The sequence below is a fragment of the Struthio camelus genome, chromosome 5, assembly GCF_040807025.1.
Source record: "Struthio camelus isolate bStrCam1 chromosome 5, bStrCam1.hap1, whole genome shotgun sequence".
In the NCBI taxonomy this organism is placed as follows: domain Eukaryota; kingdom Metazoa; phylum Chordata; class Aves; order Struthioniformes; family Struthionidae; genus Struthio; species Struthio camelus.
In genome coordinates this window covers 45844236-45871431 of record NC_090946.1, presented here as the reverse complement: position 1 = coordinate 45871431, position 27196 = coordinate 45844236, and the positions used below count along the sequence as shown (strand labels likewise).

Genomic DNA, 27196 nt, shown 5'->3' with positions numbered 1-27196 from the left:
GTGGATTAAATACTGATGTAGATACAAGTCCTAGAGCACGCGTTTCCTACGGGCCCTCTCAGGGTTCTCAGCATTATGGATTACAAGAAAGTCTTGGACTTGAGGAAACTTAGCTTCAGCTCAATTCCAGCAATGATTAATTACAACATTTTGGGTAAGTTATGTAAGCTGTCTCTGCTTCAGCTTTTGAGGACAAGCTATGGCTGAGCATAGCCTGGCCTTGTGTACATGTGAAGCTAAATGGCTTTCACTTGCATATGCTTTGCTAACACATTATCCAGCACTGTTTAGAGAGGAGGACTCAGTGCCTGCTGCAACAAGTGTGGTAGTAGACATTAGCATCCCCTCTCCCAAGTATAGTACGCAGATATTCTCAGGTTGGGATGCAGCACACCACAGCGCTATGATTGTTATTATGTGTCCTTCTCAAGGTCAGGAGTAAACCAGAAGCCTGCACTGAACCCAAGTAAAACTCCTTCCTCAGGACTTAGCTTTGCCCTAGAAAATAGAGGCCAATTCTACTAAAAGCTGCAGGAGTTCCTTGTGAATCTGCAAACAAGTTCTATGCTCCTGCAGTTTAGTTACTTCAAAATAAAAACTGCCCTCCGAACTGGGGACAGCTTCCGAATTCCATGCTTCCGAAAAAAGCAATGGAAAGGCAAGAAATGCATCCGTAACATGAGATGGCTGGGAAAGGATTAGCTGCTTCCCTTTTCTGATTTTTGCATTTATGTGTGTGTGTGTGTGTGTGTGTGGTTAATTTATGATATACTTAAAGGCCCCAAAAGAGCTGTTCTGAAGGATAGTTTCTTTTGAATGTCCAAAGTAAAGATGATCTTGGATGCGCTGGAAGAATTTATAATTTCAGAAAACACTGTATCAAAAGAAGCAAGATATTTAACTGCACTAAACAGCGGAGGGATTTTTTATTAAGAGGTTCAAAAAATGGTGGCATAACTCTAGTAACTACGTCTGTGCTGGATTTTTAAGAATAAGAATATTGTTGCAAAGGACGAGTGTATGAATGATGGTTAAAAATGATACAGGACATGAATCTGAAGTGGTCAGAAAGCTATGAAAATTCTGACATCATTTAACAAGAAGGAAAAGCTTAAGAGGGGGGGTAAGTTTCAATTTAAAGTGTTGTAATTTGAACACAAAAATAAGTACATTGATTTTGAATTCTCTTCTTCTGTTTGTGGTTTTGACTAAATGGTATTACAAATTTACTACACAAATGAATAAAGTCTAGATTTGTTATCACAAGTAATTTTTAATATGGTTTGTGACAAGCAATATCAAAGTTATCAACTCTCAAGCTTCATGTTCTGAAACCAGACAACTCTCAGCAACAAAAAAAGTTGTGCACTGATAAACATAGGAGGCATATTGTATTTTTTAATTAAATATGAAAACATGAGCTGTGTACATTATTTTTTCCCTAGAAAACACAGCAATTTCAAAAGTTTATCATAAAATATTTTCATGAAATGAGTGAACCAGCAAACACATGCACTTGTGTGCCTTCCCCCCTCCCAAGATAAATGTGATAAAGAGACATACGCAAATGTAAAGGTTAACAGAACAAGTGGCTGTTTGTCGTTGTTTGGTTCTTTTTGGAAAGAATGGAATGTAACACTGTGCTCGACTTTCTATGTCACAACAAAAAATATTTGGTGCAATATTTTAACATTTCCTTTTTAAGTTTCAATCTGGTGGAGAAAAATACGTTTTTTCTATAATAAAATATGTCTGTTCTTTTTAAAATGTAACTTTTGCAGAAAATAATTTTGTAAACTGTCATTTCAAGGGCAAGGTAGGCGGTGTCATGTCAATGTCCCCCCCCCCCCCACTTAAAAAGGTGATCTGTTATCTGAAGCAAAACAGGGAAACACAAAAAAGAGCGGAGCAGAGGCTGCTTTGCAAAGAGAAAGAAGGGTGTGTGGACGGGGGAGAGGGGAGGGAGTGTGTGTGGGACAGAAAAAAGTTAAAGGTCACTTTCGCCATAGAGCGCTGTGGAGAAGGACATGTAGTCCAGGGCACCGGGTACAGCATCATGGCCATGGTATGGTGCCATTCTAGCAATGCAATATTCAGCCTGATCTGGAGGCAGTTCCCGCCGTAATTCGTCCACAGTGATATAGTTCTGCAAAGAGGACACAAGATAAAGTGATTATTATTTTCACAAAACTGGCCTTCCTCAGAGGGGCAAACCACTCCCTGCCCAACCAAGGCCGCAGGCGGCAACCAAGGACAGACCACAACGACTACAGTAGTATCACACACCCATTAAGAGTGCTGTGGGCATACAGCTGATGGGAAAACGCAGTTACTCTCCCTATAGTTTGGCCAAGAAAGCATATTTACAACGGGGAGAAGGATTGTTTTGGCAGGAGAAATGCTGGCGCACCTGAAGAAAAGACCTGGTGGGAAATAAGGAGAGCTGTTAGCGTAAGGCTCTGTGCCTTCTGGATGAAAGAGATCTCACTGAAGGCAAACAGGAGGAAGCAGAAACGTCATTTGGATCCAGGCGCTCACTGGCAGGAGGTAACAGCTGTTCCTGCTGCTTGGTAGCTGCTGTTCCCTCTCTTCAAAGCAAGGAAAAGGCTGTTCCCACTAGCACTAGTTGACGGCACCAGTGCAGGCAGCAGACAAGGGAACACTTTTTATTCATTCCACAGTTCTCCCAACAATCCTTGCCTTTCACAGCAGACATTTTTAATAAGGAAGCAAAATTACCAATATAAATTTGGCTTTTGGAGACGGACTGAGCTGAGCTGAGGCTAGCTTGGCTCCTCTCCACTTCACGCAGCAGGTAACAGTAGTTGCCTGTTTGCTAACCAGTATGTCGTCTTTAGCTAACTGACTCATGGGCATTCGCGATCTTCTGAACAGAGCTTCAGGTTTCAGAGCATCTCTCTCTCTCTCCCCTGGTTTTTTATTCTTTCATTCCTGTCTTTCAGTTTCGTGACTGGAATGAGTAAGAGGTATTTTTCTTCATAACGAAATACTGTCTGATTCATGCTACAGTCACTAGAGCATGTTAAACTGACATTCATATTAAATGAGTAAACAAGTTAATAAATAAGTAAGACTGTAGCAAAAAAAAAACATTTCTTCAGTGTTTTTAGCCTATCACAATAACCTGGAATTTTCTGCTCTTGAAAGACAACGGGACTGACTTCAGTCACATGGAATGCCTAAATGAAAGGCGGGTAGCGGGGGTTTCTACAGTACAGATTACGATAAGATTATTAGTGAAACATGGAAACCAGCCCTGGAATTAAGGATAACTCATTACAATCTGAGAAACAGTATCTCATATTTCAAGTGAGACGAATAAAGCCATTAGCAAGTATGGTGATATTTTAATATTAGATGTGCATATTATCTGCTTAAAAAAGTGGTGGTGATCATGTAAGAAAAATTAAGAATATATAATTTTTGGTATCAACTGGTTCCACTGATGATGCAAATTAAAAAAATTAATACTTTATCCTCATCCTGTGAGCTCTCCTATTTTTGATCGATTTCTATGACTAAAAGATGCTTCTTTTAAATCATATTATAACTAGCAGATGTAGCGTATCCTCAAAGAAAATCTAGTATTGATTATACAACCACTGATAAACACACATACATCTGAGAAAGATCATCATCTCAAGTTTGCAGCTGTCAGTAACTAATAGTTTTTCAAGACTAATCAAGAACTGTCTGTTGAATTTGTTCACACATTTTAAAATAAGCCATCACAACCATGCTCTTAATTACATTTTTAAAGCAAGAGCGGGTAACATAGTCCTGACTGACAGCTGAACAGGACTTTCAAGTGCCTGGGCAGGCTACCATTAACTCATATGTTAGCCTTATAGCTCTTCAGCATTGCACAGCGTTCCTGGGAAACCCCTCTGTGCTAGAGCGCTCCCCTCGATGCTCTCCCTCTGAGATAGAAGGGAGGAGGGGAAGCAGGAGCACGGCAGGCTGGAAAGAAAGGTGCAGAGCCTCACCTTGTCTCCAGCCAGGATCTTGAAGGAAGCCATAACCTGGTCAGCAGTGTCTGTATCTGCCGTTTCCCGGGACATGAAGTCAATGAAGGCTTGGAACGTCACTACTCCCATGCGATTAGGGTCAACGATGCTCATGATGCGGGCAAACTCTGCTTCTCCCTGGAGAACAAGAGAGTCATGTAAGCCTGGACATTTAGGCAGTAATGCTACGAGAGGGTGGGGAGAAACTGTTCAGCAGCACGCCTCACAGCTAGGGGAAAAAAAAAAGCCAAATAGAAATGACTTCAATCTTTTTTTAAGATATTCTTTTCTTAGCTGGCTGTTCTGTGAAAATGCTTCCGACTCAATTGTCCTTCAGAACAAAATATTTTCAGCTGTGCCCTAGGATAACATCCAGCTCCATCCAGCCATCCAGCACTAGGATAATGGCCCTATCAGAGAAAAGTATCATACAGACTTCAGAAGATTTGAGTTTCTCTGTAATACATGTTTTACATTTGCTAGATGTCTGTAGCAAAATTGGAAGATCTGCATTTCTCAAAACCTTTTACTTCTGTTTACTAAAGGAGAACTTCTGCAGTTCTCTTCAGCTACCGGAAAACAATCCATCAGGAGAAACCTCTCCAGGGCTTTCAACAATATCTGGTTCATCTTTACTAAACAGGCTTTGGAAAGGGCCAGGGAAGAAGCCTTGACAGGAAAGGTCCAACAGAGAAGTTAGCTACAGAAGCCAAAACCTTGTAGTGCAGTGTTTTTTGGTTTTTTTTTTTTTGGTTTGTTCATGGCGTATAAACAGAAGATCATCTATTCTCAACTCTGGGATTCCTTCCTCCCCAGGTAAGGTGGAGGGGAGAACAGATCTGAGACTTTTCCTGAGAACAGGCTCTTCCAATAGATCTAGATCAGTATACCTGCAAGAGTAATATGCGCATAAGAGCTTGGGATATCTAATCAAATGTTAGTATGGTTTTGCACACTACACTAAAAAGAATCTCTATTTGTACTGGGCTGATGAATAAGACAAATGGATACTCCTTTGCCTGATATCAGGAGCAATGGTGCTGAAGATACAGATGAACCTTTTCACACTACGCTCCTGTCCCGCTCTATGATGAGCCTCGGTCTCTAGTGAAGTTCTTAGTACAGTTATTGTCCCTCTCAAGGTGCCCCATGTTACTGCTCTGAACACACAGTTACTCTGGCGTGGGAAAAGCTACGGGGAGGATGAGCGGAACCTGAACCTACTTACATGAACAGAAAGAAGAGATATGAAATAAAAGGCAGGAATGAGAGGAGCAGCATTTGAGTGTATTCAGATAACAGGCGCTGTATACTTCCAGATGAGTTCCACTGCTACTTAGGGAAGTTATGTGTTGCTGTGCAGAGTGCACATACCAATATGAGAAAGATTATTGTTTTTTACACTTGAAGCTATACAGTTTGATAAATATAATTCTTATTTGAAATGCACAGGAATTAGACAGTGATTTCCCATTTTTTTTCTCTTCAGCTACTGCTGCAAGACAGGAATTTTACATGTACCACTAACACTAGATTTAACTTCCATTTCTGATAATTCTGGAAAATAAGGCTGCATTTACCTTGATCCACCACACATTCTCCCTTCCCCTTTGAAGGAGACTACATGAATCACTTTGAACAGGAGCAATAGAGGGCTCTACATTACCATATTATAACCCATGGAGATAAGGCAGGCTCGGAAATCTTCACAATCCATCATACCAGTCTTCTTCTACACGGAATGATGCAAAGATGAAAAAAGCCAAGAGAGAAAATGGAGACCAGTCCAGGGAGAAATGAACCCACAGGAGACATTACAAAGAATGAGTTTGAGGGAGGAGGAGATGGAAGAAAGGATATGTGGGACAATGGAAAACAATACAACAAAGGTAGTTTGTGAAACCATGAAGCAGCAAAGATGTTTTTGGACATGGAATAGTTTACACGGAATGGACATATCGAAGATAAAAAAGAGGAATGACGATCTCAACCAAGACAGGTTTAGAGATGGACAAGAAAAGGAGCGTTAAGTGACACAGAAGTAAATGTCACAGTTTGAAGACATAAAAGAAGTTCTCCCAAGAAAAACAATCAGGGAGTTAAGGAGGAGTAGATACCAAAAAACATTTAAAAAGAAAGTATAGAAAAGTGATGCATATATAGCCAAACACAAGAACAGCAATGACAGATGGATTAAGACAAACAAGAAAAGAGAGGGAAAAAACCTGTTATTTATTCATAGTTTAACATCTGGCTGTGTTCACCATTAGCATTCAGTACCTGTGCATCGTTTCCAATATCGTAACCCAAGCTGATGAGACAGGCTTTGAATTCCTCAGGGCCAAGTGTGCCGGAGTGGTCCTGGTTATGCAGTGTGCCAGGCAGCAGGACATGCAGGGCCAGTGGGGTGATGGTGTGGACAGAAGGAAGGGAGACATAGAGGATATTGAAGGGTGGTAGAAGGACAACAAACAGGTGCACCATGCAGTGGGTGAGAGGAGAGGGAGGGAGAGGAAGAATGACATGCAGATAGAAAGACAGGGAAGAAAAATAAAAAAGTGCACAACATTAGATACCACAATGACATTTCAGGATGTGCTAAAAATGCTCTTGGAACAGTTGCTTTTCAGAAAGCTCATCACATCTTCAGAGCGTTTGAATGACAAAAACAGTTGACGCTTGGAGGCCTCAAGACCTCCGTTTCCCAAGTGAATTACTTGCGTCACTGCTTGTTATCCGTAGTGCCAGAAGCCCTGTGTTTCACTAGTAACCCAGAGTGCAAGGAAGCAGGCAGAGGCAGTGGGAAGCATTGCCTTATTCTTCTAGTCAAAGATACCACCAAAGGAGCAGGCTAGGGCAGGTATGTCTGGCAATGCTCCCAAGGAAGCTTAGCTGTCAGAGCATCCCAGGACCAGACAAGGAAAAACAGCTGAAGCTCGGAGGAGCAGTGCTCTCACTATATTTATGAGACCTGTACATGAGGTAGAGCTTTGACTGGCAAAGCTATGTGATATGTTCAACTCTGAAAACAGCACTGCTGTACAGCACAGCAGAACTCAGCTCTACAGCTGCTCTTCCCTTCCCTGCTCATCCCCCACTCTCCCACTGTTCGAGTGTACCCATAATCATGAACTGCACACAGGAATCAAGAATTCTCATTTGCCCTGAATTTTACCTTGGGAGCAGCCCGAAGCATTGAAGAGCCCCCGCCTGCAGTCACCACCTCTGGCCAGAGAAAGGAAGCTACAGACAGGACTGTGGGACCAATTCCAAGTGACCTTCCTCAAACAATCAGCTTTTAAAGCCAGTGTTAAAGCTTCCTAACTCAAATTCACTGCTGAAGACAGGGAAGCCATTTTCTCTCTGCATTACCATTAAGACTGTTGTGGAGGAAGTGGCAAATGACATGAAGGTCAAAACAGAAAATCTGCAGGACTTTCTGGGTCCCTCTGCTAAGAAGCTAGGGCTTTGGTGATCCTTGGGCATCTTGTGAAAGGCTGAAATAGCCAGTGTTCAGGAATCTGAAAGAGTCACCAATATCTGAGAGAGCAGGCTGTAGCCTTATTCTCTGGAAACCTCTCTAACAGTGCGGCCGGTACAGCAAGTGGTGGGAGCAACCTACATTTGCATCATTGACTTGGAACCTCTACAAGCTGCTGGTGGATTTCCAAGCAACATTGAAGGGACTGATAATGGAGCCTAGAGAACCAGTCCTGAGATGGTTTCAGGCCTGGGGGACTGTCTCTGCCTCCCTGCGTGATACCCTTGCGATTTCGGTGGTAGAGGGATGCCAGCTAATGGCCTCTCAGTGTAGAAGGAAGAGCTGCAGGCATAGTGGCAAATGAGGGGAGGAGGATTTCCTTTAAGGAATTCTTTTCTTTCTGCGCTCTGCTAGTGCTAGTGCCTGGGCATGTATTTCCGCAGTGAGGCAAGGCATGCTTTACTTCACGGTTTATCTGTATCATGCAATGCCGTGCTGTGTATACTCCTGTTTGCTCCATACAAGAGTGATGCTAGTTTCTGCCCCTGCTGAGAGCCTGACGCATCTATACTATTGCTGGGTCTGCGGCTACATCAGGCTCTTCTTCAATACAGGTTTATGTGATGGTATGGACAACAGGTGCTCCAAAGGACTTACTAATGATCACTTGGTGGTCTCCATAGGAATGACTGCTCCATAGGAGTGGCACTTTTAAGAATAAAACATCTTCTACTGGTCTAGTTTTATCACAGTGACCATTTGGTTTTTACTGCGCTGCGCAGCCCGAATTGAAGCTCGTAGCTTACCAAGCTGCTGTCAGCACCAACTTACCCTGTCAAAATGGTTGAAAGAAGCCCGGAATTCATTCATCTGCTCCTGGCTGATTCCTTTGGCATCACGGGTCAGAATCTGGTTTTCCACTTCATTGATGGTTCTAGCAATTGTTGTTAGTAGCTGTTCCCAACCCACTCGGATATGCTGGAAAAAGAGGATAAGGCAATTTTTAAATTAAAACATAGATCTTCTGCATCTGGGGCCCTTGGATCTAATGCTGGATCTTGCTGCAAATTAAATGATCCTGGTAGCCAAGGCAGAAGTCAGTTTGCTCAGGAAAGCTCCCTTCTCACCTGCAGTGTGAGCCAACAGGATGTTTAAAATCTGTATTCTGACTGAAAAAATGGTTAGGAGGCTAATTCCCTCTTGTCAGAAAGTCTTGGTCCTATTGCAAAGTTCTCTTGCCTTGTCAGATCAGCACGTTGGGTGCCTTTAACGCAAAAGAGAATCAGACCCAGCATTTCCAGCACACAGTTGGGCAGAAAACTCTCCCTACATGAGGCAAGAAAACAAACCACAGTCCTTGGGAGACACTGGTGCATCAGACACATTGCTCCACTGCCTCTGCTGTTGCTTAGTGGAGAGATGGCCAGAAACCAAAAGGCAGGTTTCAAAGCCTGTCTGTGTTCTGCTAGGCTCATGATGAACTCAGATTGCTTCCAGGAAACCTCGCGTTGTCAACAGAAAGCCAGACTCTCATTTTAAAAATCTTTTGTTGGATTTTTTTTCTACCAGACTTTAGCAGCTCAACACCCCCAAGCACTCCCTCGGTCTCTCTAATCCCAGCCGATAGGCTGCCACAATCAGGTGGCAGGAGAAGTGGGACCAGCCGATTTTTCAAGCAATACTATTTTGATCTTATTTAGCTGATTTCTATCATGCATATTAGAGTACAGGGGACTGGATTGGCCTCAAGTACAGGAAGGCACAAAAGAAATTCAAGGACATGTTTTTTTGCATGCTTAGCCGTACTGTCAAGTTCCCTGCTTTCCCGAGAACCAGAACATATTGCCAGAGCTGGATGTGGCTGATGCTAGCTGGCCACTACAGATCAGGCTGTCTGATCTGCTGGGGCTATACATCAGCAGGGAGAAGGTGTCCCAAAACATTTACCTCCATGGTGTAGTTGGTGTGCTTGTTGTCAAAGATGAGCGCCTCCTGGATCTGCTGGTGGTCTCCCTCCAACTGGTCAATCTTTGGTTTGTAATTCACAATGCTTTTCTCATACTGCCGCAAGTGGTTGAGCTGATCCTCCAGGGTCCCATGCATCTCTATCGAAATGCGGCCGATCTCCTGCATTAGTGAAGCCAAAAGCATTGGACCACGTTAGAAGGGCAAGCCTCAGCACACCTGGCATTTATTGCAGCTATTTCACCGTCACACAGGATAACATGGTTCAAAAGTTTAGCCCTTTCAGGGACAGTTTTAAGGTCCTACAGACAAGAGACAAATATATAGTGCAAAAGTATATAGCTCTGTAAGTCAGTGCATCCCTATCCCTTTCTAATAGTTGAGGATTTGGCTTGCTACATTACTAGCTTATGGACTGCAGTTTCCTGCTTTCGCATCCTTATATTAGGCACATCTCATGTGCCACACCCCACTTGGGAGACTGCTCAGGGCTCTACTGAAATTTTTGCTGACACTCTCAGCTCATCTAAGGTAATTGCTCTGTGAGATTTTCCTTTTGTACACCAAGAGGTAGACACAAGACACCTGGTCCAGTGGAATTGTCCCCTGCACCTGCCTTCAGAAGAAGTAAACAAGTATGAGCCAAGTCAAGTGAGAGCTCTGCAATGACCAAGTCAGAGCACTGTCAATATACTCAGAAGAAGAGCCTACTTGGGCTGACAAACATCTTCCCTGACTACAGGTACCATCTGTGCTGCAATTTCATACCTGGAAAATGGATTGTGGGGGCAAAACTGACTTGATCATGTCCTGCCAGGATCACGTGTAGCATAAGAGCGGAACAGACGGCAATCTTCTCTACTCTACTGATACTCAGAGATAAAAGATGAAGACATGGCCACCTGCTCTCCAGATGGCTAAGGTAGTAGTGGGCTTGGAGGACAGACAGGGAACAGGCCAGCTTTTCCCTCTTCCTCAGCAAAGAAAGATCTTCCATTAAGTCTCCTTTAAAAGGCTGTTGCTTTTCAGCGGATGTTGTGCTTTTTATCGTTATAGATTTTGACTTATGGCTCTTTTTCCTGGTGCTGTCTGTCATATAGATGTATTTCCATAATTGCTCACTCCTTTACAGCTCCTGCCATCAATAATAGCTTCATATTTTCCCATCTCATCAACTCCAGTTACTTTAATTCAATCCTTACCTAAAAAGAAAAGATCTCCCTTAAAAATGTTTCTCTTCTGCTGATGTTTAATCTGCTAGTTTTACTTTTTTTGTCACGCATATCAAGACTCTTGCTATGAAAGCAGTTATACAAAATATCATGTTGTTGTGGGGGTTTTAACTTGCTGCATATAAATTCAACTTTATTCAAATACCAGTGTTCTCCATTTAAAATCTTTTTTTTTCTCTCTGCACTAAAGAGTTAGGGGAAGAAAAGTACATGCACTTCGGTAGCCAATATCAATCTTGGGGTTCTCCATATTTTCTCTGAAAGTTTCCCTTGCTGTAACCTGAAGGAAGAACGACTATCAGTGCTCAAAAAGACCCACTGAGGGAATACCAGTGATGATCACAGAGGAAAACAGAACGTTTCAAAATGAACAAAGCACTACCTCCATCTTGGTCTGGATCCAGGGTCCGATGACATTGGCCTGTGCACCAAACTGTTTACGAAGTCGTTCATTTTGCTGCTGGCGAGCATGTTCTTCCATCAGGGCTTGATCCCTTCTGGGAACCAGCTGCCGCACCTACAGCAAAAAACAACAAAGTGTGCATTTTATACACAGAAAGGCACATGTATAGTAAATACAAAAAGAGATGTAGGGAAGGGAGGAGTGAGTGTATCTATCGCAAATAAGCAGTCATAAGGTTTTGGCCTTAGCGGCAATCCCATCTGCTATGGCATGAATGCTGCAATCTCATCTCAGGCCACGGTAGACCAAAAGAAGCTGCCATCCACTGGTTGGGTTTTTGGTGGTTCATGTTAACATCTTTGTTCATATCTCTTTGTTTTCGTGGTAAGAATCATCAACACAGTTGGTATGGAGTGTTTAGTTGCTCTTTTAGCATTAGAGCAAAGAAAGGCTGCTGGCTTGCAGATATGAAGCATCTGAAGGGTGCAATGGTGGAGAAAGATACTGATTCCCATGGCATCCTTGCTTGTCTGGTCAACTGGGGACTGAAAATCCTAGAGCTTTTAATTTAGCACCTCTCACAGTGAAAACAGCAAGCAAAGGGGATGTGATACTCCCTTAGGCATTTACATTAAAGATCTCTTCCACCTTCCAAGCACATGGTATTCAAGCCAAAAACAAATGACAAATGGTGCAAAAGCTCAGCATTAAGCATGAGAGGACAACTGAGAGAAAATGATCCACTTCCTGGGTCCCAGCAACTGAGCAGCAGCCTCCTCCCACAGTAACTGCAAGGCTGGAAAGAACTCACGTGTTCCCACTTGCCGTTGATCTCCTGTGGGGTAATTGTGGTGTAAGGATTTGTTCCGGCCATGTTGACATGGTACGTCTGGACAATCTTTGAGACTTCATTGTGAATTCCCAGGATGGCCTGTCGCTCCTTGTCAGCATCCGGCAAAGTGGCTTTAAACTGTTCGTGAGCCGTGGTCAATCCCTGCAGAAGGAAGGCAGCAGCAAAGGCAGGGTAAGAACAGCATTAGTCACTGAATGGCCTCTGCAGTAAACTTATCCCTACAGATGTGACTGCAAATGCTCATAGATTCTCAGGATACAAAACAGGCTACTCTAATATGCTTTTCAGGTCCTCCCAAGCATCACTACACAAGTAGTTTTTAAGTAGTTAAATGAAGCGAAGTCTTGTTTTCCCTATCTTTGTTTCTGTCCCATGTTGACCAGTGACAGAGATTATACCCCAAAACACGGTGAAATAATTCCCGCTCGTACATTAGCGTGAGCTAATTCTCCAACAGCGAGAGTAACTGCTCTGTGACAGTAATGGGTGTCAGCCCCTCTGGGAAGAAGATCTGACTACTAACATTACTTTATAGCTGTTATAGCTCAGTAGTCTAAATGAGCCATGTTTTTCTTCTCCTACTAGGAACGTAGTAGTTCTAACATCTAGGATGATTCCAGTTGAATATAGGAGTCAGATCCAGTCTGGTCAGAGTCAGTTAGAACTAGGGGAAGGTCTTCCAGCCTACAGCAAACTCACATAGGCAATATGTGCTCCTGCTGCTGAAAACGGCTCCCACTCCCTGAACACAACTGGCCCTTTCTGTTCCCCTTATTGCTGTGGTGCCCAGACTGTGATCCAAGGACTGACGGTGGGGGCACAGTTGCTGGCAGTTTGTGGACAGCTGACAAGCCAGTTGGTCCTGGCTCATTTCCCACTGCTTCTACAGGCCTTTAAGGCATTTAATCCCATAAGCCTGGAAGATAAAGACTAGGGAAGCAAACGCAGGGGAAAAGGCAGCAAAGGGAATGGGGGACAGAAAGGCATGTGCAGGGATAAAGGAGGGAAGAGTGTAGACAGAAGAGGGAATAAAAGTAAACCACACGATTGACCACTCTTACAAAACACACATGCTGTAACTACTTTCATAAAATTGCTTCCTTACATGGTGACCCACTAATTTGCAGCTGCTGCAGTGGCCAGAGAGATGTAATGCAAGTCTGTGGGGCTGGGAAAGATACTGCAAACAGTCACAGGTAGATGATGGAAGTGTTTATAAATGATGTTCAGGTTTGGTCTGTGTTATGAAAGAATTAACGTACCCTTCTGTCTAGGAAAGAAGGGAGGAAGTAGCAAGTACCAGCTCAGTAACAGAGCTTATACCAGGACAGGGCTATTTCACCACCCCTCCTCCCCCTTGGCTGCCTTGTGTCCTCTGCTGGTATCCCATCCACTGCCTCACTGATGGCCACGCTGCTTTCTGCCGCTCCTGAAAAAAGCTGACCAGGTACCGGCAAATTCTGATGAAGTCCTCAAAGGGCACAGTGTCAGGAGGAAATCATGGCAATAGTACAGGAACTGGTAAGGACAAGAAGATCTTGGTTCTTCATCTCAGCTAGCCAAATCCAAATGAATACTTGGATTTTTTGCACGAGCCCATCAAGTAGGAGAAATAGAAATCCAGAACGGCAACCAGGAAAGGGTAACTCGTGCTCTCAAAGATAGGAGAATTACTGCAGATACTTCAAGCTCTTTTTGTAACACCCTTTTAGAGGTGGGGAAACTGAGATTAGTGCATCAGTTTTTGCCTGTGGGGAGCCAGGAAGCTTTTGGCTTCAAATAGCAATCCACCAGCAAAAGGGAGAATCCTGATTTCTCTCATGCTCCGCACTGAAACCCAGCTGGCAGCTCAACAGCTGCCCTCATGACACATCACATAGGACTAAATGATCAGGACATGATGTTGCATGGGAAAACTGACTTGCAGAACCTGAGAGCAGCATTAAGCCCTGCTCATTTGAATTAAAAAAATCCCAGACCCTGAAAGATCCCCTTAGCTTTCAGGGTCTCATGAGTAAGACTCTGCAGTCACATTGAATATTCACGTTCAGTTCTTTGTACCCAGCTAAGATGGTGTGAGCAGGTCTCACTTCTATTCAAATCCAGGTTTTTGGAAGAAATCAACAAAAAACATACTACTATTGTTTCTCTCGCTAAGGCTCACTTGCAAGAGCAGAAGCACCAATACATGACCTACAAACTTGGCAGCACTAGGAATCCATAAGACCCTGACCTCTCTCTACCCCAGCCCCCACAGTGTGGACTGCTCTGTACCTGGATCTCCTCAATGGTGTGAACAATGAACGTGTCCTGCAGATCCTCCATGGCCCCTTCCATCCAGTTATTGAAAGGGGCAGCTCGTTTGGCATATTCCAGGTACAACTGATCAATTGTTTCCAGTAGCTTCTCTGTCCTCTGGGCAGGCCCAAAAAAGAAAGAAAACCGGGGAAAATAGTTAGAGAAGAGTCATCATACAGGCACATGGGTTGTCTGAGCTACTCCTTCCTGTCAGACCTCCCTTGTGCTCCCAGAAGGGCACTGCAGTAAAAGTCTCTCTGCAGTTAAGACTTTACACATAAGATTTCCCTCTCTTTGAGGGAAAAATCTGAGGTCCTTTAAAATGAAACAACACAAGGACGGTCTTTTCAAGCAAAGACAAAATTACAAAACACAGAAAAGTGGAAAAAAATCAATAGCCTGAGCAAACGAAAGTCATCATAACTAGGCTGGAAGGGTAGAGGCAGACTGAATATACTGAAATATAGCCCTGGTTTACAGTCTGGGATGTTCTAGGAGTGGAAGAAAAGAGTTGGATTTTTTGCCCACTGCAACATGCTTCCTGCAAATGACCTGCCAACGTACTCCGAAGGGTCCAACCAGTAACATATCTCACCTCCAAGGCTTCTCTACGTTTCTGGGTTAAGGCACCCAGATTATCCCACTGATCACAGATCTTCTGGCACCTGGCATTGACACTCGGTGAGTCGTAATAGTCCAGCTCACTATGATAGGTGGGGGAAAAAAAAGGACAAAAAGTCAGATAAAGACCTTTTGGAGAAGAAAGAGAAATCCATTAGAAATTCTTTATCAGCCTTGAGAACAGAAGCAAACAAAGGGCTCATGCTCTCTGAGAGGAGAGTGAGCCAGGAAGACAGTGTCTAGCTTTGGAGACACTGTATGTTAAGGCACATCAAACAACACAGAACAGGAAGAAAAACAACCACCACCCAAGGCCTCTTTACAAACACTTACGCTGGCTGCCTGAAGGGACTAGCTGGGCATTGGGGGAAGGGAGTTGAGACTTCTGCTCAAGGTGGAAATCAGCAGACTGTGAGCAGAGCAGTATTCCCCTGTATTCTGCTCGAGAACATCACTCGGGTTAACTACCTGGCTCTTATACCTCAGGAAAACGAGCAGCAAGGGTTTCATTATGAATGCAAAGAAACCGCCTAAGTGCACAATCCATTCATTTATTAGACGAATCACAGAATTACAGTGTAGGTTTCTCTCCTGTATCCCTGATAGAGAGTGCTTTGCCTGGGATGTCTATAGCACAGCACTCATGAAAGAAAGGCTGGTAAGAGTATGGCTGAAGAAAGGAGTGTATGGGGTAAACTGAAACTAGGGGTCTTGAATGTGTGCTCTTGGTTCTGCATGTGGTCAAAGAAGGAGAAGACTGCAGGCAGAGAAAGATAAGCCAGGCTGGGAAGCATCAGCCTTGAAGGAGAAGACGGAATAATTTGCTGGGCTACTGAGTGACTCTGGGCAATCGGATGAGCATTTATTTAAGCAGTAGTGCAGGTTTAAACAGTTCTGTCTTGTCTCTCCCAGTCCCATTTCTTCGCACCACTGAATTGCCCTGCTCAAGTGTGTGGACATAGCTGTTGGTGGAGTCTTGTGGTAAACTAGTCAGGAAAATGATTTAGGCTAAAAATAACCTTTTTCTTTGCTGGGTTTTTAATCCAGATCAGTTCCTCGATCTACTTTGCTGCAGAGAGAGCCTGCTGCTGAAAGAACCGCTTCTGAAAGCACGGCCCGTAACGTGCTCATGCTGGACCACTGTCCCTGGGGACCAAACACACCCAGCTCCCGAACACGCCAGGCACAGGCAACCCCAGCAGTTTCCTCCAGATCTTTGTCATCTCCCTGGCGGTGAATCTGTGGTGGAGAGAAGAGCTCAGCAGCCCTGTCTTTTCAGGACATGGCCTCTTTGCTGAGATAGAAGATGGCTTTTGGCAGGATGATGGCAGGGCCTGCTGTTCTCACCACTTAGAAATCACCTTTCCCCCAGCCTAGGGTCCAGTCTTCCCTGCTGCTATTAAAGCTGCAGCTGTTTTGGCTAGCATGTAGCATGTGCTCTGGAAGTGGCAGGTCAGCTAATGCTTGCTGACAAGCCAGCCTTAGTTTTAATCTTACTGAGACGGAGGATCACCTTGAACCCTGCTCCTGTTCCAAGGTCAATCCACCAGCGGAAAAGGGAGCAATTCTGTAAATCTGCGCTGGTAAAGGAGATCATAATCTTGATCCAACAATCCTGACTTTTTTAGAAAAAAATAGTCCTTCAGCACAAGAGTACTGATACAGCCAGGCACTGTATCTGGCTTAAGATAGGCTAATATGATTTTTTTTCTTTCAAATAGGAAACAAAGTCAAAGCCAGGTTGTTCAGATTGGTTTTGCCAAGTAACATGCAGGGCTTCAAAATCTCTCTCTGCGTGCTGTAGTGGCCAACCCTTTAGCTGCCAGCTAGTCCTAGCAACCACTCTCCTGCGCTGATGAGACTCCATTTCTCCTGGTGATCCCTCTGTCACTCCTCACTCTGGGAAATGGAGGTGGGTGCAGATTTCCAAGCAAAGAGGAAGCAGGGAGGTAACTGACGCGCTGTGGGGGGTCTGCTGGCACTAGGGCCTGACTGGAGTCCAGATGGCACAGGACTCCTGGAGCAAAGGGCCTGAGGTTGGCGACAGAGGCCACAGAGGGCTGAAACTATTGAAGACTTTTTCCTCTGCCAGAATAAGCAGGACTTGATCTATAGGGAGCAAACTGGGGGCCTCTGGAGTGCCTGCTAATCTCCACTGTTTCCTCCTGTTCCTGGAAAAGCACGACAGTGTTACAACTCTGAAACCTAGCAGAGGCCTGAGGAGGGTCAAACTCTTTAAGAAGGGTTCACAGCAGCACAGTGAGCTGGAAGAGGATGGAAACTTGGCTTGAGAATACAATTCTCCCTCCCCCTCACCAGCACCCACGATTCATCCGTTTTCTGGCCTGTTCTTCTGGTGCACCCGGATACTGGAGAGTATCCTAGATACTGTTTGGAAACACTGGGACTTCCCAACATTTGTGCATGCGGATGGACTTACAGCTCTCCAGAGTGTGGAGAGCAAAGCTGATTAAGCCCCCCCCAGCCCTGAGGATCGGACGCACGCTGCGGTACCGTACTTCAGCTCTTGTGCAATAGCAGCAATCTGTTCCACGCGGTCTTGGTGCGCGGCCAGATCGCTCTCAAAGGCCTCATGTTTCTTCAGCAGGGCCTTTATCTCCGACAGTGTAGCAATTTCGTAATCCTTCTGCTGCAGCATCGCTTCCTTACCTGGGGAGGGAGCCAAAGGACAGACAAATGAAGGACAGGCCCAAGCACCTCGGAGCCAGTTCCCCCAAATGGATGCAACCCCTCCAAAGGGCACCTGCTCCCCTTCAAACACCCTGCCGGAGGCTTGCCCCAATGCATGCCGGCCTAGAGATGCACAGCCTTCGCTTGGAAACCACTGAGTGTGAGCTTGCCATTAAGAACAGAGACAGGCAAATAGTGCAGCTCAAGCCAGTGCTGTCAGAGTTCATCCTGGACTCCTCTCAGCATGTGCAAACTGGTCTATGCTGGTCCTGTAAATGCTACCTGCAGCATTTACTGTACAGGAAGTTAACACTGGCAGCAGCAATCCTAGTTCCTTTCCTCCGCTCTCTAGCTCTTGCAGTTCTTACACTTTGCCCCAGTTAGGAAATATCCATGTTGAAGATGATGCAGCAGAATAGAGATCAAGCTGATTTTCGTTATTTCCTAATAAAATAAAAAATCAGCCTAGCAGTCTTGAGAGAAATATCTGATAGAATGACCCATGTATTATCCACCCCTTCCTCCCTAGATAAATGATTAGATAAAGCATGGTTTGGGGGCAATAGGAAGCACGTAGGTTGGGCATTTACCATCTGTCCAGGACTCGTGAATAGATGCCTTCTGCCGAAACTTCTCTGCCAGGTGGTCCAGCCTTTCTAGCCTCCGGATCTCATTCAATAACCACTCCTCATAGCCCTTCTCAGCTTGCTCTAGACCTCCCCAGGCATTGTTTATGTCCTAGAGACAGCAGCATGAGAAGAAAAGGAAGGTTAGAAGATGGGGAGAGGTGTTCTTCAGCATTTGTCTCAGTGGGCTCCAGGGCTCCAGCTGGTTGGAGAGATTTAGCGTGGGTCTTGGATCTCACAGAGCTGTGCAGACAGGTCAGGAACAACAGGTCCCAGACTAAAGATAGGCATGCCTAGCAGTATCAAGATACACCTGTCTGCATGACAATGCCTCTTTAAACACTCCCCCATGTGAAACTTGACAAAACCCAACTATTTCTGAATGAAAAAGATTTAAAGGTACCCAAACATCTCCTCGTAAAGGCAGGCTACTTGTGAAGAGCCTCAGAACCTAGTCTAAATATAGGAGGCCCTCTAGACTTACTGAACTATATTCTGTAGGGTTTCTCCCTTCAGAGCGGCTCACACTGAGAGTAGGCATGCTCTGCCCACCCATAGGCATTTTTTAGGCACAATTGCGGATATACCCCAACTCACCGAGACCATTTTCCCTTCTGAAGGCATGAAGGCTGGCCTGTTACTGAGCCGCAGCTTGGTCTGCAAGGTGTTGAAATTGATCTCAAGTTGGCACTTCTCCTGGACCTTGGGGGGCTTGTGCAGGCGGCGGTAGTCCCGGAAGTCCTCCAGTTTCTGCTGCATGGCTTGCATGGTGTTCTCTGGCGCCCGGTTCTCCAGCCAGGGAATGGTGCGACGAATCCACTCCAGCAGCTGGAAAGAACAACGACGAGAAGCCTTGAATTAAAATTGTGTTAAAACTAAAGGTGTTGCTCTGATCTTTTTAGGGACTATTTGCTTTCATGTTAGTTGTCAGCAAGATTCTGCCAGCAGCAGGGCTTGTAAAGAAAAGCTTGCAAGCTTTTTGGGGAGAACGTTTTAGATATGCATGGCCTATACATATTTCTTTCTTCATTTATTGCTAACTTCCATTCCTCCCTGATCCACTTCCTGACTTCTGTCAAGAAGTTTACCTATTGTATTGGTATAAAATTTGTAGGAAAGATGCTAAGAAGAAGTTGTACAGTCCTAAGCAATGCAAATAGAAACAGCTTGCTTTTTCCTTTAATTTCAGTATTTCTGGAGCTGCTTTTAATAAACTGTAGAAACTCAAAGCCACTCCATGGGAGATTTGTTTTAAAGCAGATTATATTTGCCTTCAGATACAGTTCAATAATTCATTTTTCTCCAGCTAGAAGGGGAAAAAAGGAATTTTCCAGAGAAACACGGGCCAATAACATTCCCCGGGATTAGCTATCAGGGTCTGGGTTTAAATGCAATTCTTTTCCACATAACACTGCCCAGAAACCAACAGCACCATGGACACCTACATCACTGGCCAGTTTTTCGTAGTCTTCCATGAGCTGTTCATTTTCTTGGTTGACTGCCAGCACCTTGCAGATACGATTTGCTGCCGTCTCCGCCTGCCGAAAAGAAAAAAAAAACAGGAGAGGGGAAAACTATGAAAAAAACCATAAACCAAAGCTTGTGGCTTAGTCTCCTGCTACATACCTGTGGTAAAGTCGCCTAACTCTGCCTCTAGCAGCCTGTCTTTGCTCCAACATGCCTGCCCTGACCTGTTTGTTTTCCATCTGACCTTCTATTAACAACTTACTTCTCCCTTCTCAGGTGAATACCTTCCTTCAGAGACTGTGAGCGCTACTGATCCCAGCCCTAGCTGTTGTGAGACGACCACATTTCTATGCCTTTTCTGAAGCCGTTCCTACAAGAGGGTCCTATTATTTGCTTCGTACCAAAAGGATCCCAGCTGCCTTTTACAAAAGCAGGGAGTTTCTGCCATTGCTTCCACCCCACTTACCAGTGTTAAGAGCTAAAATGCTAGTAACTGAGTAGTGACCAACTGATGAGACTTCCTACATGCTTTTACCCCTAGGAAAACACTTCCTAAACACAGTTAATGCATATACTGGACTTCAGCTAATTTCTAATTTCTTTTTAAGATAAAATGGTAGATACTTTTCTTAAACTCCAGATCTGTCTTCCAGCATTCTCTTTATTTTTCGACACCAATCATGGGGCCACCTCTTCTAACACCTTGCTGCCATGACACCTACCAGCTATTCAGCTTTTCAGGTCCCAGCTGAGAACAAGATTTTCTTTTTGCTTTCTGGGTAAACTTTCTGTTTTTTCTTCCAAATCAAATCTCACAAGGAAGGGCCTGTTGCTACTACCATTTAGGACTTCTTTTTTTCCATTGAGGGACCAAAACCTGGCTGTCTGCAGGGAGCTAGACATGTTAAAATATGAATTTGGAACAGAACAAAGATTAGAAAAATCCCAGCTACAAACTCAGGAACACTCTACCTGAGAAGGCCATGAAGGAGTTTGACATGGGGAACATAACAGCAGGCTAAGCCCTGGACAGCATGCATCTGTGCATCTGCACAGCTCTTATCATCATCATCGTCACGGTAGGTGCCATGTAACAAGGCATTGGTGGATGTGGCCCTGTGATGGGTGCCAGGGGATCATCCAGCACTCTCTCACCACAGTACAGTTATCGGCCCGGCATGGGGAAGGTCCTAGAGGTAGCCATAGGTCCCCTATGAAGTTGTTCTCCTCTTTACTCGCTCACAGAGGCTAAGCGGAGAAGCAGCAGAGAGGGCGCATGCCAGCACCGCAACAGTCCAGCTGCAAATGCTGTGTCTGCCTTACAACTATATGTGGGACTGACATCAAAAGAAGCTTTGTGTGTGATTTTAGAGTTGTGTGGAACTTCCCTTTTAATAAGCTTATAGTTGGCAAGTTCCAACCTTTTTTCTACTTTTAAAAGGCCTTCTATTATCTGTTAATTCAATCTCCGAGGCCATTTGAGAAAAATTCCTCTAGATTTTGCAGCTGATACAAGGCAGCAAGAATAGCAATAAAGTCATAGGCTCCACAGTGACATATGGATTGCTAAGGTCCCAGGGGAAGTGGTGATCTTAGTCATTTGTAAGAAACTCTATAAATGTCATCTGTCCCTTTGCTAAAATGGGCCAGCTAGTAGATACACAGATATTAACTAATTAAAAACACATCAGGGGGCTCTACAGAGGAAAAAGAGCCATTTCAATTAAAAAAAAAAATCAGTTAAAAAGTGCAAAGGATGGATATATTTAAGAAAACTTGTACTCTGATCTGTTTTTAACAAAAGTTTGTACTTCAACAGATCGGTTTTTTTGACATCCAGAGAAAACTTTGTGGACATGAGACAAAATAGTATGTCAAAAAGACATTGCCAGAGCGCTATCATGATGTGCCTAGTGCCTACAGAGAACTGGTAGTACCAAACACGTATCTCAGACTTCACAGGACAGATGATCCCTGTACACACTAACTCTCTCTCCTTTTTACACCCCAGGAGCTCACTGCAGCAGTAGGGACCCCAATTCCACAGGGGTATATTTATATGCATCGGATGATAGATTTCTTCCAGCTGCCCAGGTTTTTCAATGTATCTGTATGTGTTTTTAGTGTCTGCCCGAATACAAAAACCCCCCAGAACGGCAGCAAATGCGACTATTTGTATTATCCTAATGACTGAAGTGTAGCAGCCAATTCTCTTTCTCTCCTCCACCACTACTTGCTCCTCTATTACTCTTACCTACTTCAGACTGCTCTGTGTAACTCTGTGCTGCAAAAGCAGCAGAAATGGAACTGTGGCCACTATTGTACAGAATTGCTCAGAGCAGGGTGGGACAAAAGTATCCCAATGCTTTTGGGTGACCTCCATGACTACCTCCCATACTGCTTCTCACAAGTAGACCCGTGGTGATGGCAACCTCAGTGAAACACTTCCAGGCAAAAGAAGAGTTGCCAAGGCAGCTCTCCATACACCTTCATCAACAGAATGGGGAAAAACCTTCTGGCTTCCCCCCACTGCTGAAGGCAATGATGCATTTACAACGCTCAAGCTGGCTCCAGACAAGCCAGGGTGCTCACAAGGCACAGAGCAGCACTGAGAAGATGTACCATCCAGGGGCCTGGAAGTTGCATACTCTACTCCTAGAGCACTGGTATGAGCTGATTAGCTTCAATGCAGCATGGCACTGACATTATACCACTTGCATGGGGAGGGAGAGCATATTCTGCTTTCAAGCTTTCTGCTTGACACAGCATGGCTGCATGATATGCACATGCCATTTGGTGGTCTCAGAACAGAAACGTGAAAGGCCAAAGTAGCAGTGATTTCTCTGCGCCTTTTGCCTTTTCTGTACTTCTCAACCCTGACCTGGCCTGCTTAGGGTAGAAGGGGAGTTGTATCCGTGGCTCATGGATCCATGTCTCTTCGCTGAGGAGGGTGATAAAGGAAGGAATTCCCATAGTGTGCTGTGTAGTGTGGGTGCCTGCCTATTGCTGCCCTCTGGTCTCAGAGCATCAGCCCAGAACACTGTACGCCAAACATCTTTTAATAAAATGGTAAAATGTTAGTTAGAAATTTTCATCCCAAAATCAAGTTTTCAAAATATTAAGCCAACCAGTAGTAAACAACCATGCATTTAGTGTGAAAGTCAGAAGCGGTTAGAGAACAAGCAAATCAACCAAAGCAAGTATACCTACAAATATATATATATATATATATATACATACATATACATACATATACATATAAAAAAATGGCATAAAGGAAAACAGCCATCCACACACACACTTCATGTCAGACTGGGGCCCCTGTACCTTCAAAGGCTCAGTATAAGAGAGTGAAAGAAGCAGAAAGCGGCTCATGGGACTTCCCCTTCAGGGCTGGTGGTAGCAATGAAAAATCTGAATGAAAAATGGAGTGATATCATAGTAAGTTACCTAACCACGCACAAAGCAGCAGCGCCACAAGAAATTCAAGGCTGGGGCCGGCGCTTGCCCTCAGTAATCGCTCTGCATTTGCCCAGCGGTTTGAACTTGTGCCACTCAACAGCTGGCTAATGCACAGCAGGGGCTGGGGCAGCTCCACGAAGGAACTGTGCCCCTCCTGCCACGTCACAGGTGAGTTGGTGGCCCATCAGGTCTGATTACAATCTAATAAATGATTAAATCTTTCATCTTCCCTATAAGGCAGTTAGAGTTCATGAGACTGCAGCTTTAATAACTAAGAAGCTCAGTATCTAGGTCTTGTTCCAGTTCCTTGGTTCAGGTCCTGAAGCACTAAAAAATTGTTCTCGGTTCTAGCAGTCCTAGCATCCACCTAAACTGCTGACAAGAGCACGGGACCTGCTAAGCAGGTTTTCAAAGGGTGGAACGGGCCCAGAGAGAAGAAGAGTAGACTGGCAAGGGCAAGGCTGCTCCTCCAGCAGGGCCAGAACCTGCTCACATTCGTGTTTTGCCGTTTCCTTAATCTGGAGATCTTCAGGTTAAACAGACAGCATGGAGCAGTCCCTAAGGAGCACCTGGAAACAGCAGGCCTTATCACTGGGCTGGCAAGAGTTCTGAGACTGCAGTCTTTCTAAGCAAGTATCAGCCGGCTGAAGCTTGCAGCCTGGTCTTAAGGATTTTGAAGTATTTACAAAGCAGTATCCTGCTGGAGAAATCATGATGATACAAATTATTCCAAATGGGCAAATCTACTGCACTACTGTGCGACATATTCCAAGTTCCCTGGAAACATGGAACAGCATCATCTAATTTATATGAAACAGGGCTAGGAACAAAATGCAGCATTCCACCTTGAGCTGAAGAGCTGCTCTATGGCGTCTACTGCCTGTATTCACCCTCTGAAAGCCAGTATCAATATGGTATCTACACCAATGCTGCTGCCATCAGCACTGCTTTGTACAAAAGAGATGAAGTCTTTTTGGAGTTAAGATGGCCATCAGCCTGGGCCACTTGTGAGCTGTCTCTCAAACAGAAAAGGCCTGGTGAAAGAAAGAAGTTGTGGCATGCGGAAACAGATTTTCTGTTTCATGTTCATTACATGAAGAATGCAGTCTCGAATTTTAGACTTTATTGCTCCAAAGCCCACTCTCTGAAATCAGCAATGATCTTATGGAAAGGCTGTAGCTCAGCCAGGCTGGGATCTGGGAGGAGAGGATGGATTTTTTTCTTCTGTCCAAAGGATTGCAGGGGAATCACCACTTCGGAGGAAGTTCACCCAAAGGAACTGTCAGCGACTATTTGGTTTCTCTGAGGACAAATGTCCCGATGCCAGGCAAAAGACTTGGGAACAAAGAGGAAGTAGGGCTGAAGTTATGGAAATGAACAAAGTAAGAGAAGGGGAAAGAAAACACAGGTCATTTGTGAAAGGAAGGAAAATGACTGGGGAGAAGCAAGGAAAGAAGTAGTAGGTGAGTATCGGAAAGCTCAAGGCCTAGCAGGAGTGGACTTTGTGGCTGGAGCACTCAAGTGCCACAAAAGATGCTGAAGGCTACTCCTGTGTAGCCAGCTCACAGATGATTCAGCCTAGGAAGAGAACACTGACCTAGCAGTGTGAATAGAGGGAAGGCAGCTTTAGGGGGATGGTCTGCAAGTTTCCTTCTTAATCAGGCTTTCATCTGGACAAGGCTGATTTGAGTAGGGTACTTCTGGAGATGCATCATCTGGCCAGGATGATGCCAACAGAACACTAGTCACTGAGAGGGTCCTCACTCTGACAGAGCGGATGTTCAGTTTTCTTTCTATGCTAGCGTTATTAAACCCTTTCTCCACCACCAAGGTGTGAAACTGGAGCAGCTCAGGTATCTTTGAAAGGGTATTTTCAGACCCATTAAATCATTTCTTCAGCAAGGCTACAGATTACACATCTGCAGACAATGCTCGATGCCATGCAGCTGAGACTGCTCAGCCTGGGCACAGCGCTGGGTTTTCCTGCAAACGTCCTGCAGTGGACGGAGGGTTTGGAGCGCTTCTTAGTGGAGAGGACTGGTGGGCAGGGCAGGGAGCAGGGAGGGGGTTGTTAGCGGTAAATCTCACCTTCTGCGCCCCTGAGAAGGCGTGGTAGTAACATGAAACATAGGTCATAATGGCCTTCTCATCCGGCCTTAGCGTGCCTATAATATCTGTGCAGAGAAGGAAAAGAGGTTGAAAGGATAAAGTAAGAAGCAGCACACAGAATAAAACAAAACAGTCATGGGTGGCATGAGAGAGGGGGAGAAAACTTCCCATCATGCATTGCAGGACAGGCCAAACAGATTTCCATGCGGAGAGCTGGGAATTCGGATCAGAAGGTGGCTAGCAGTGTTGGCTCTGTGGCTCAAAGGGGCACCCTGTCCCCCTCCCCCCAAATCCAGGGGGTTCCCAAGCTGAGGATCCGGGCTCTGCACCTTCACAGCTGCAGCTGGAGGGCCTGGTCCAGTGTTAGAAAAAGACTGTTTGAAGAAGGTTTAATGTCTATGCTTGAGGCCTTTCTGCATGCTGAGGAGCTAGAGATCAGAGCCTTCCTACGCAGTGCGCTTCCTACACAGTATTCACTCTGCTTCAGCATGCACTGTGTGTTCCTACGGCATTGAAGTACAGACGTCTGTTTGGTTTTGGTAAGAGATGTTTACAAGGTTTCACCCACAAAATATTTTCCTTAAGTGACTCCATTACCAACAGGAAAATCACTAAACCAAACACAGCAAGGACTCAACTGCCCAATCTCTGGCATGACTGGAGAGAAACGAGAAAAAAGAAATGAATGTACAAAAACAGGCATCTCAATCCTGATAAGCAATGCTCTGTTCGCAAAATCACCACAAAAGGCCTCGTCAGATACACTTTGTAAGCCCCAGATGAACTGGGACTGAATTTGTGGCACAGCTTGAGAAAGCAGCAGGTTTGGATCTCGAAGCAAAGGCGTGGGTTTCTGCAGTGTATGTAAGATAAAAGAAAAGCTCTGGGTATTCACTAGACCCTTCATAAAAGCCAGAAGTTTGGGCATTCACTAGAGCCTTCATAAAAGCCAGAAGTCAACTCTGGACCTCCATCTTCGAAAAAAGACAAAAAAAGTAAACTCCTATCAGCACTGTTTCCAGTGGGCGCAGGCTGTAGTGTCTGCTGAGCAATCTGTGTGCCCTCCACTGCTGTGATACCAGGCATCCTAGCTCAGATTTCCCTAGCTACTCTCCCTGGAACAGGGGGTGCAGGTCCTTGGCTGATGAGGCTGCAGTCAGGAAAGCAAATAGAGAAGGCAGAGCTTCCTGCACCATAGGATTTGCGTGTATGCCAAGGTGTTCGCATACAGAAGTGCTGCTACAGGTAACATTGACTGTAGGGAAATAGGACTCCTTGCTCTCTTGCCCCAGTGTATTATGTCTGGGGCACCACTTTGAACCAACAGCCAACTCTACCAAAAACATAATATTAAAGATGCCCGTAGCTAGAGAGGAGAGAGAGAAAGAAAAAAAGGTTTGGACATTAGCAACGGCACCAGGTGTGCTCTGTGGAGGGATCTTGGGATCCTGCGATACCTTCTGGGCTCCTGAGAAGGCGTGGTAGAAGCTAGAAACATAGGTCATGATGGCCTTCTCGTCAGGACGGGCAGTTCCAACAATGTCTGTCAAAAAAAACCTCACGTTAAGAGCATAATCAACTGACGGGCGGAAAGCAAAGGAGATGGAGAACCACAACCGTCCAGAAGGCCTGCTGCAGGGTATATGCTTGTTACAGCAACTCTGAGGGGCTTCCCAGCCTTCCCTAGACGTGTCTCAGAAGCCAGGATCACCCTCTTGGCTCCCCTCCCTCATGACAAAATTGCTTCCAGGGTCCGGCCAGGCTAATGGGGCCATATGTCAGCACGTATCACGTCAGAGCGCATCTCTGTCCTGACCATGTTCCTGCGAACGATGGGCTGAACCAATCCAAACTAGCAACAGGTTAACATGGCATTTATAGATGTATCATGCTACAATTTCTCCGTGCAGCTCTTCAGAGGGAAGATCCTTCTTCCGTTCCCTTCCCTGCCCCCCCCCCA

At 45.0% G+C, this 27196-nt stretch overlaps 1 protein-coding gene across 4 annotated transcripts in view; it reads right to left on the bottom strand.

The window, feature by feature from the left end:
- Positions 1-1253: 1253 nt before the first annotated feature.
- Positions 1254-27196, bottom strand: part of ACTN1 (actinin alpha 1) — a 94455-nt gene continuing 68512 nt past the window's right edge. Inside the window, exons 8-21 of one of the 4 annotated variants that reach the window (XM_068946189.1) lie at positions 26694-26779; positions 19644-19736; positions 18796-19026; positions 18163-18310; positions 17401-17551; positions 14856-14964; positions 14237-14377; positions 11921-12103; positions 11089-11223; positions 9457-9636; positions 8341-8487; positions 6309-6389; positions 4008-4166; positions 1254-2146 (exon numbers count right to left, since the gene is read on the bottom strand). In XM_068946189.1, the coding sequence (XP_068802290.1) occupies positions 1988-2146; positions 4008-4166; positions 6309-6389; positions 8341-8487; positions 9457-9636; positions 11089-11223; positions 11921-12103; positions 14237-14377; positions 14856-14964; positions 17401-17551; positions 18163-18310; positions 18796-19026; positions 19644-19736; positions 26694-26779 (2003 nt within the window). In that variant the 3' untranslated portion in view covers positions 1254-1987. Of the gene's footprint in view, positions 2147-4007; positions 4167-5694; positions 5761-6308; positions 6390-8340; positions 8488-9456; positions 9637-11088; positions 11224-11920; positions 12104-14236; positions 14378-14855; positions 14965-17400; positions 17552-18162; positions 18311-18795; positions 19027-19643; positions 19737-25215; positions 25302-26693; positions 26780-27196 lie in introns of all 4 variants that reach the window. The other 3 variants (XM_068946191.1, XM_068946190.1, XM_068946192.1) reach the window with 3 other exon arrangements.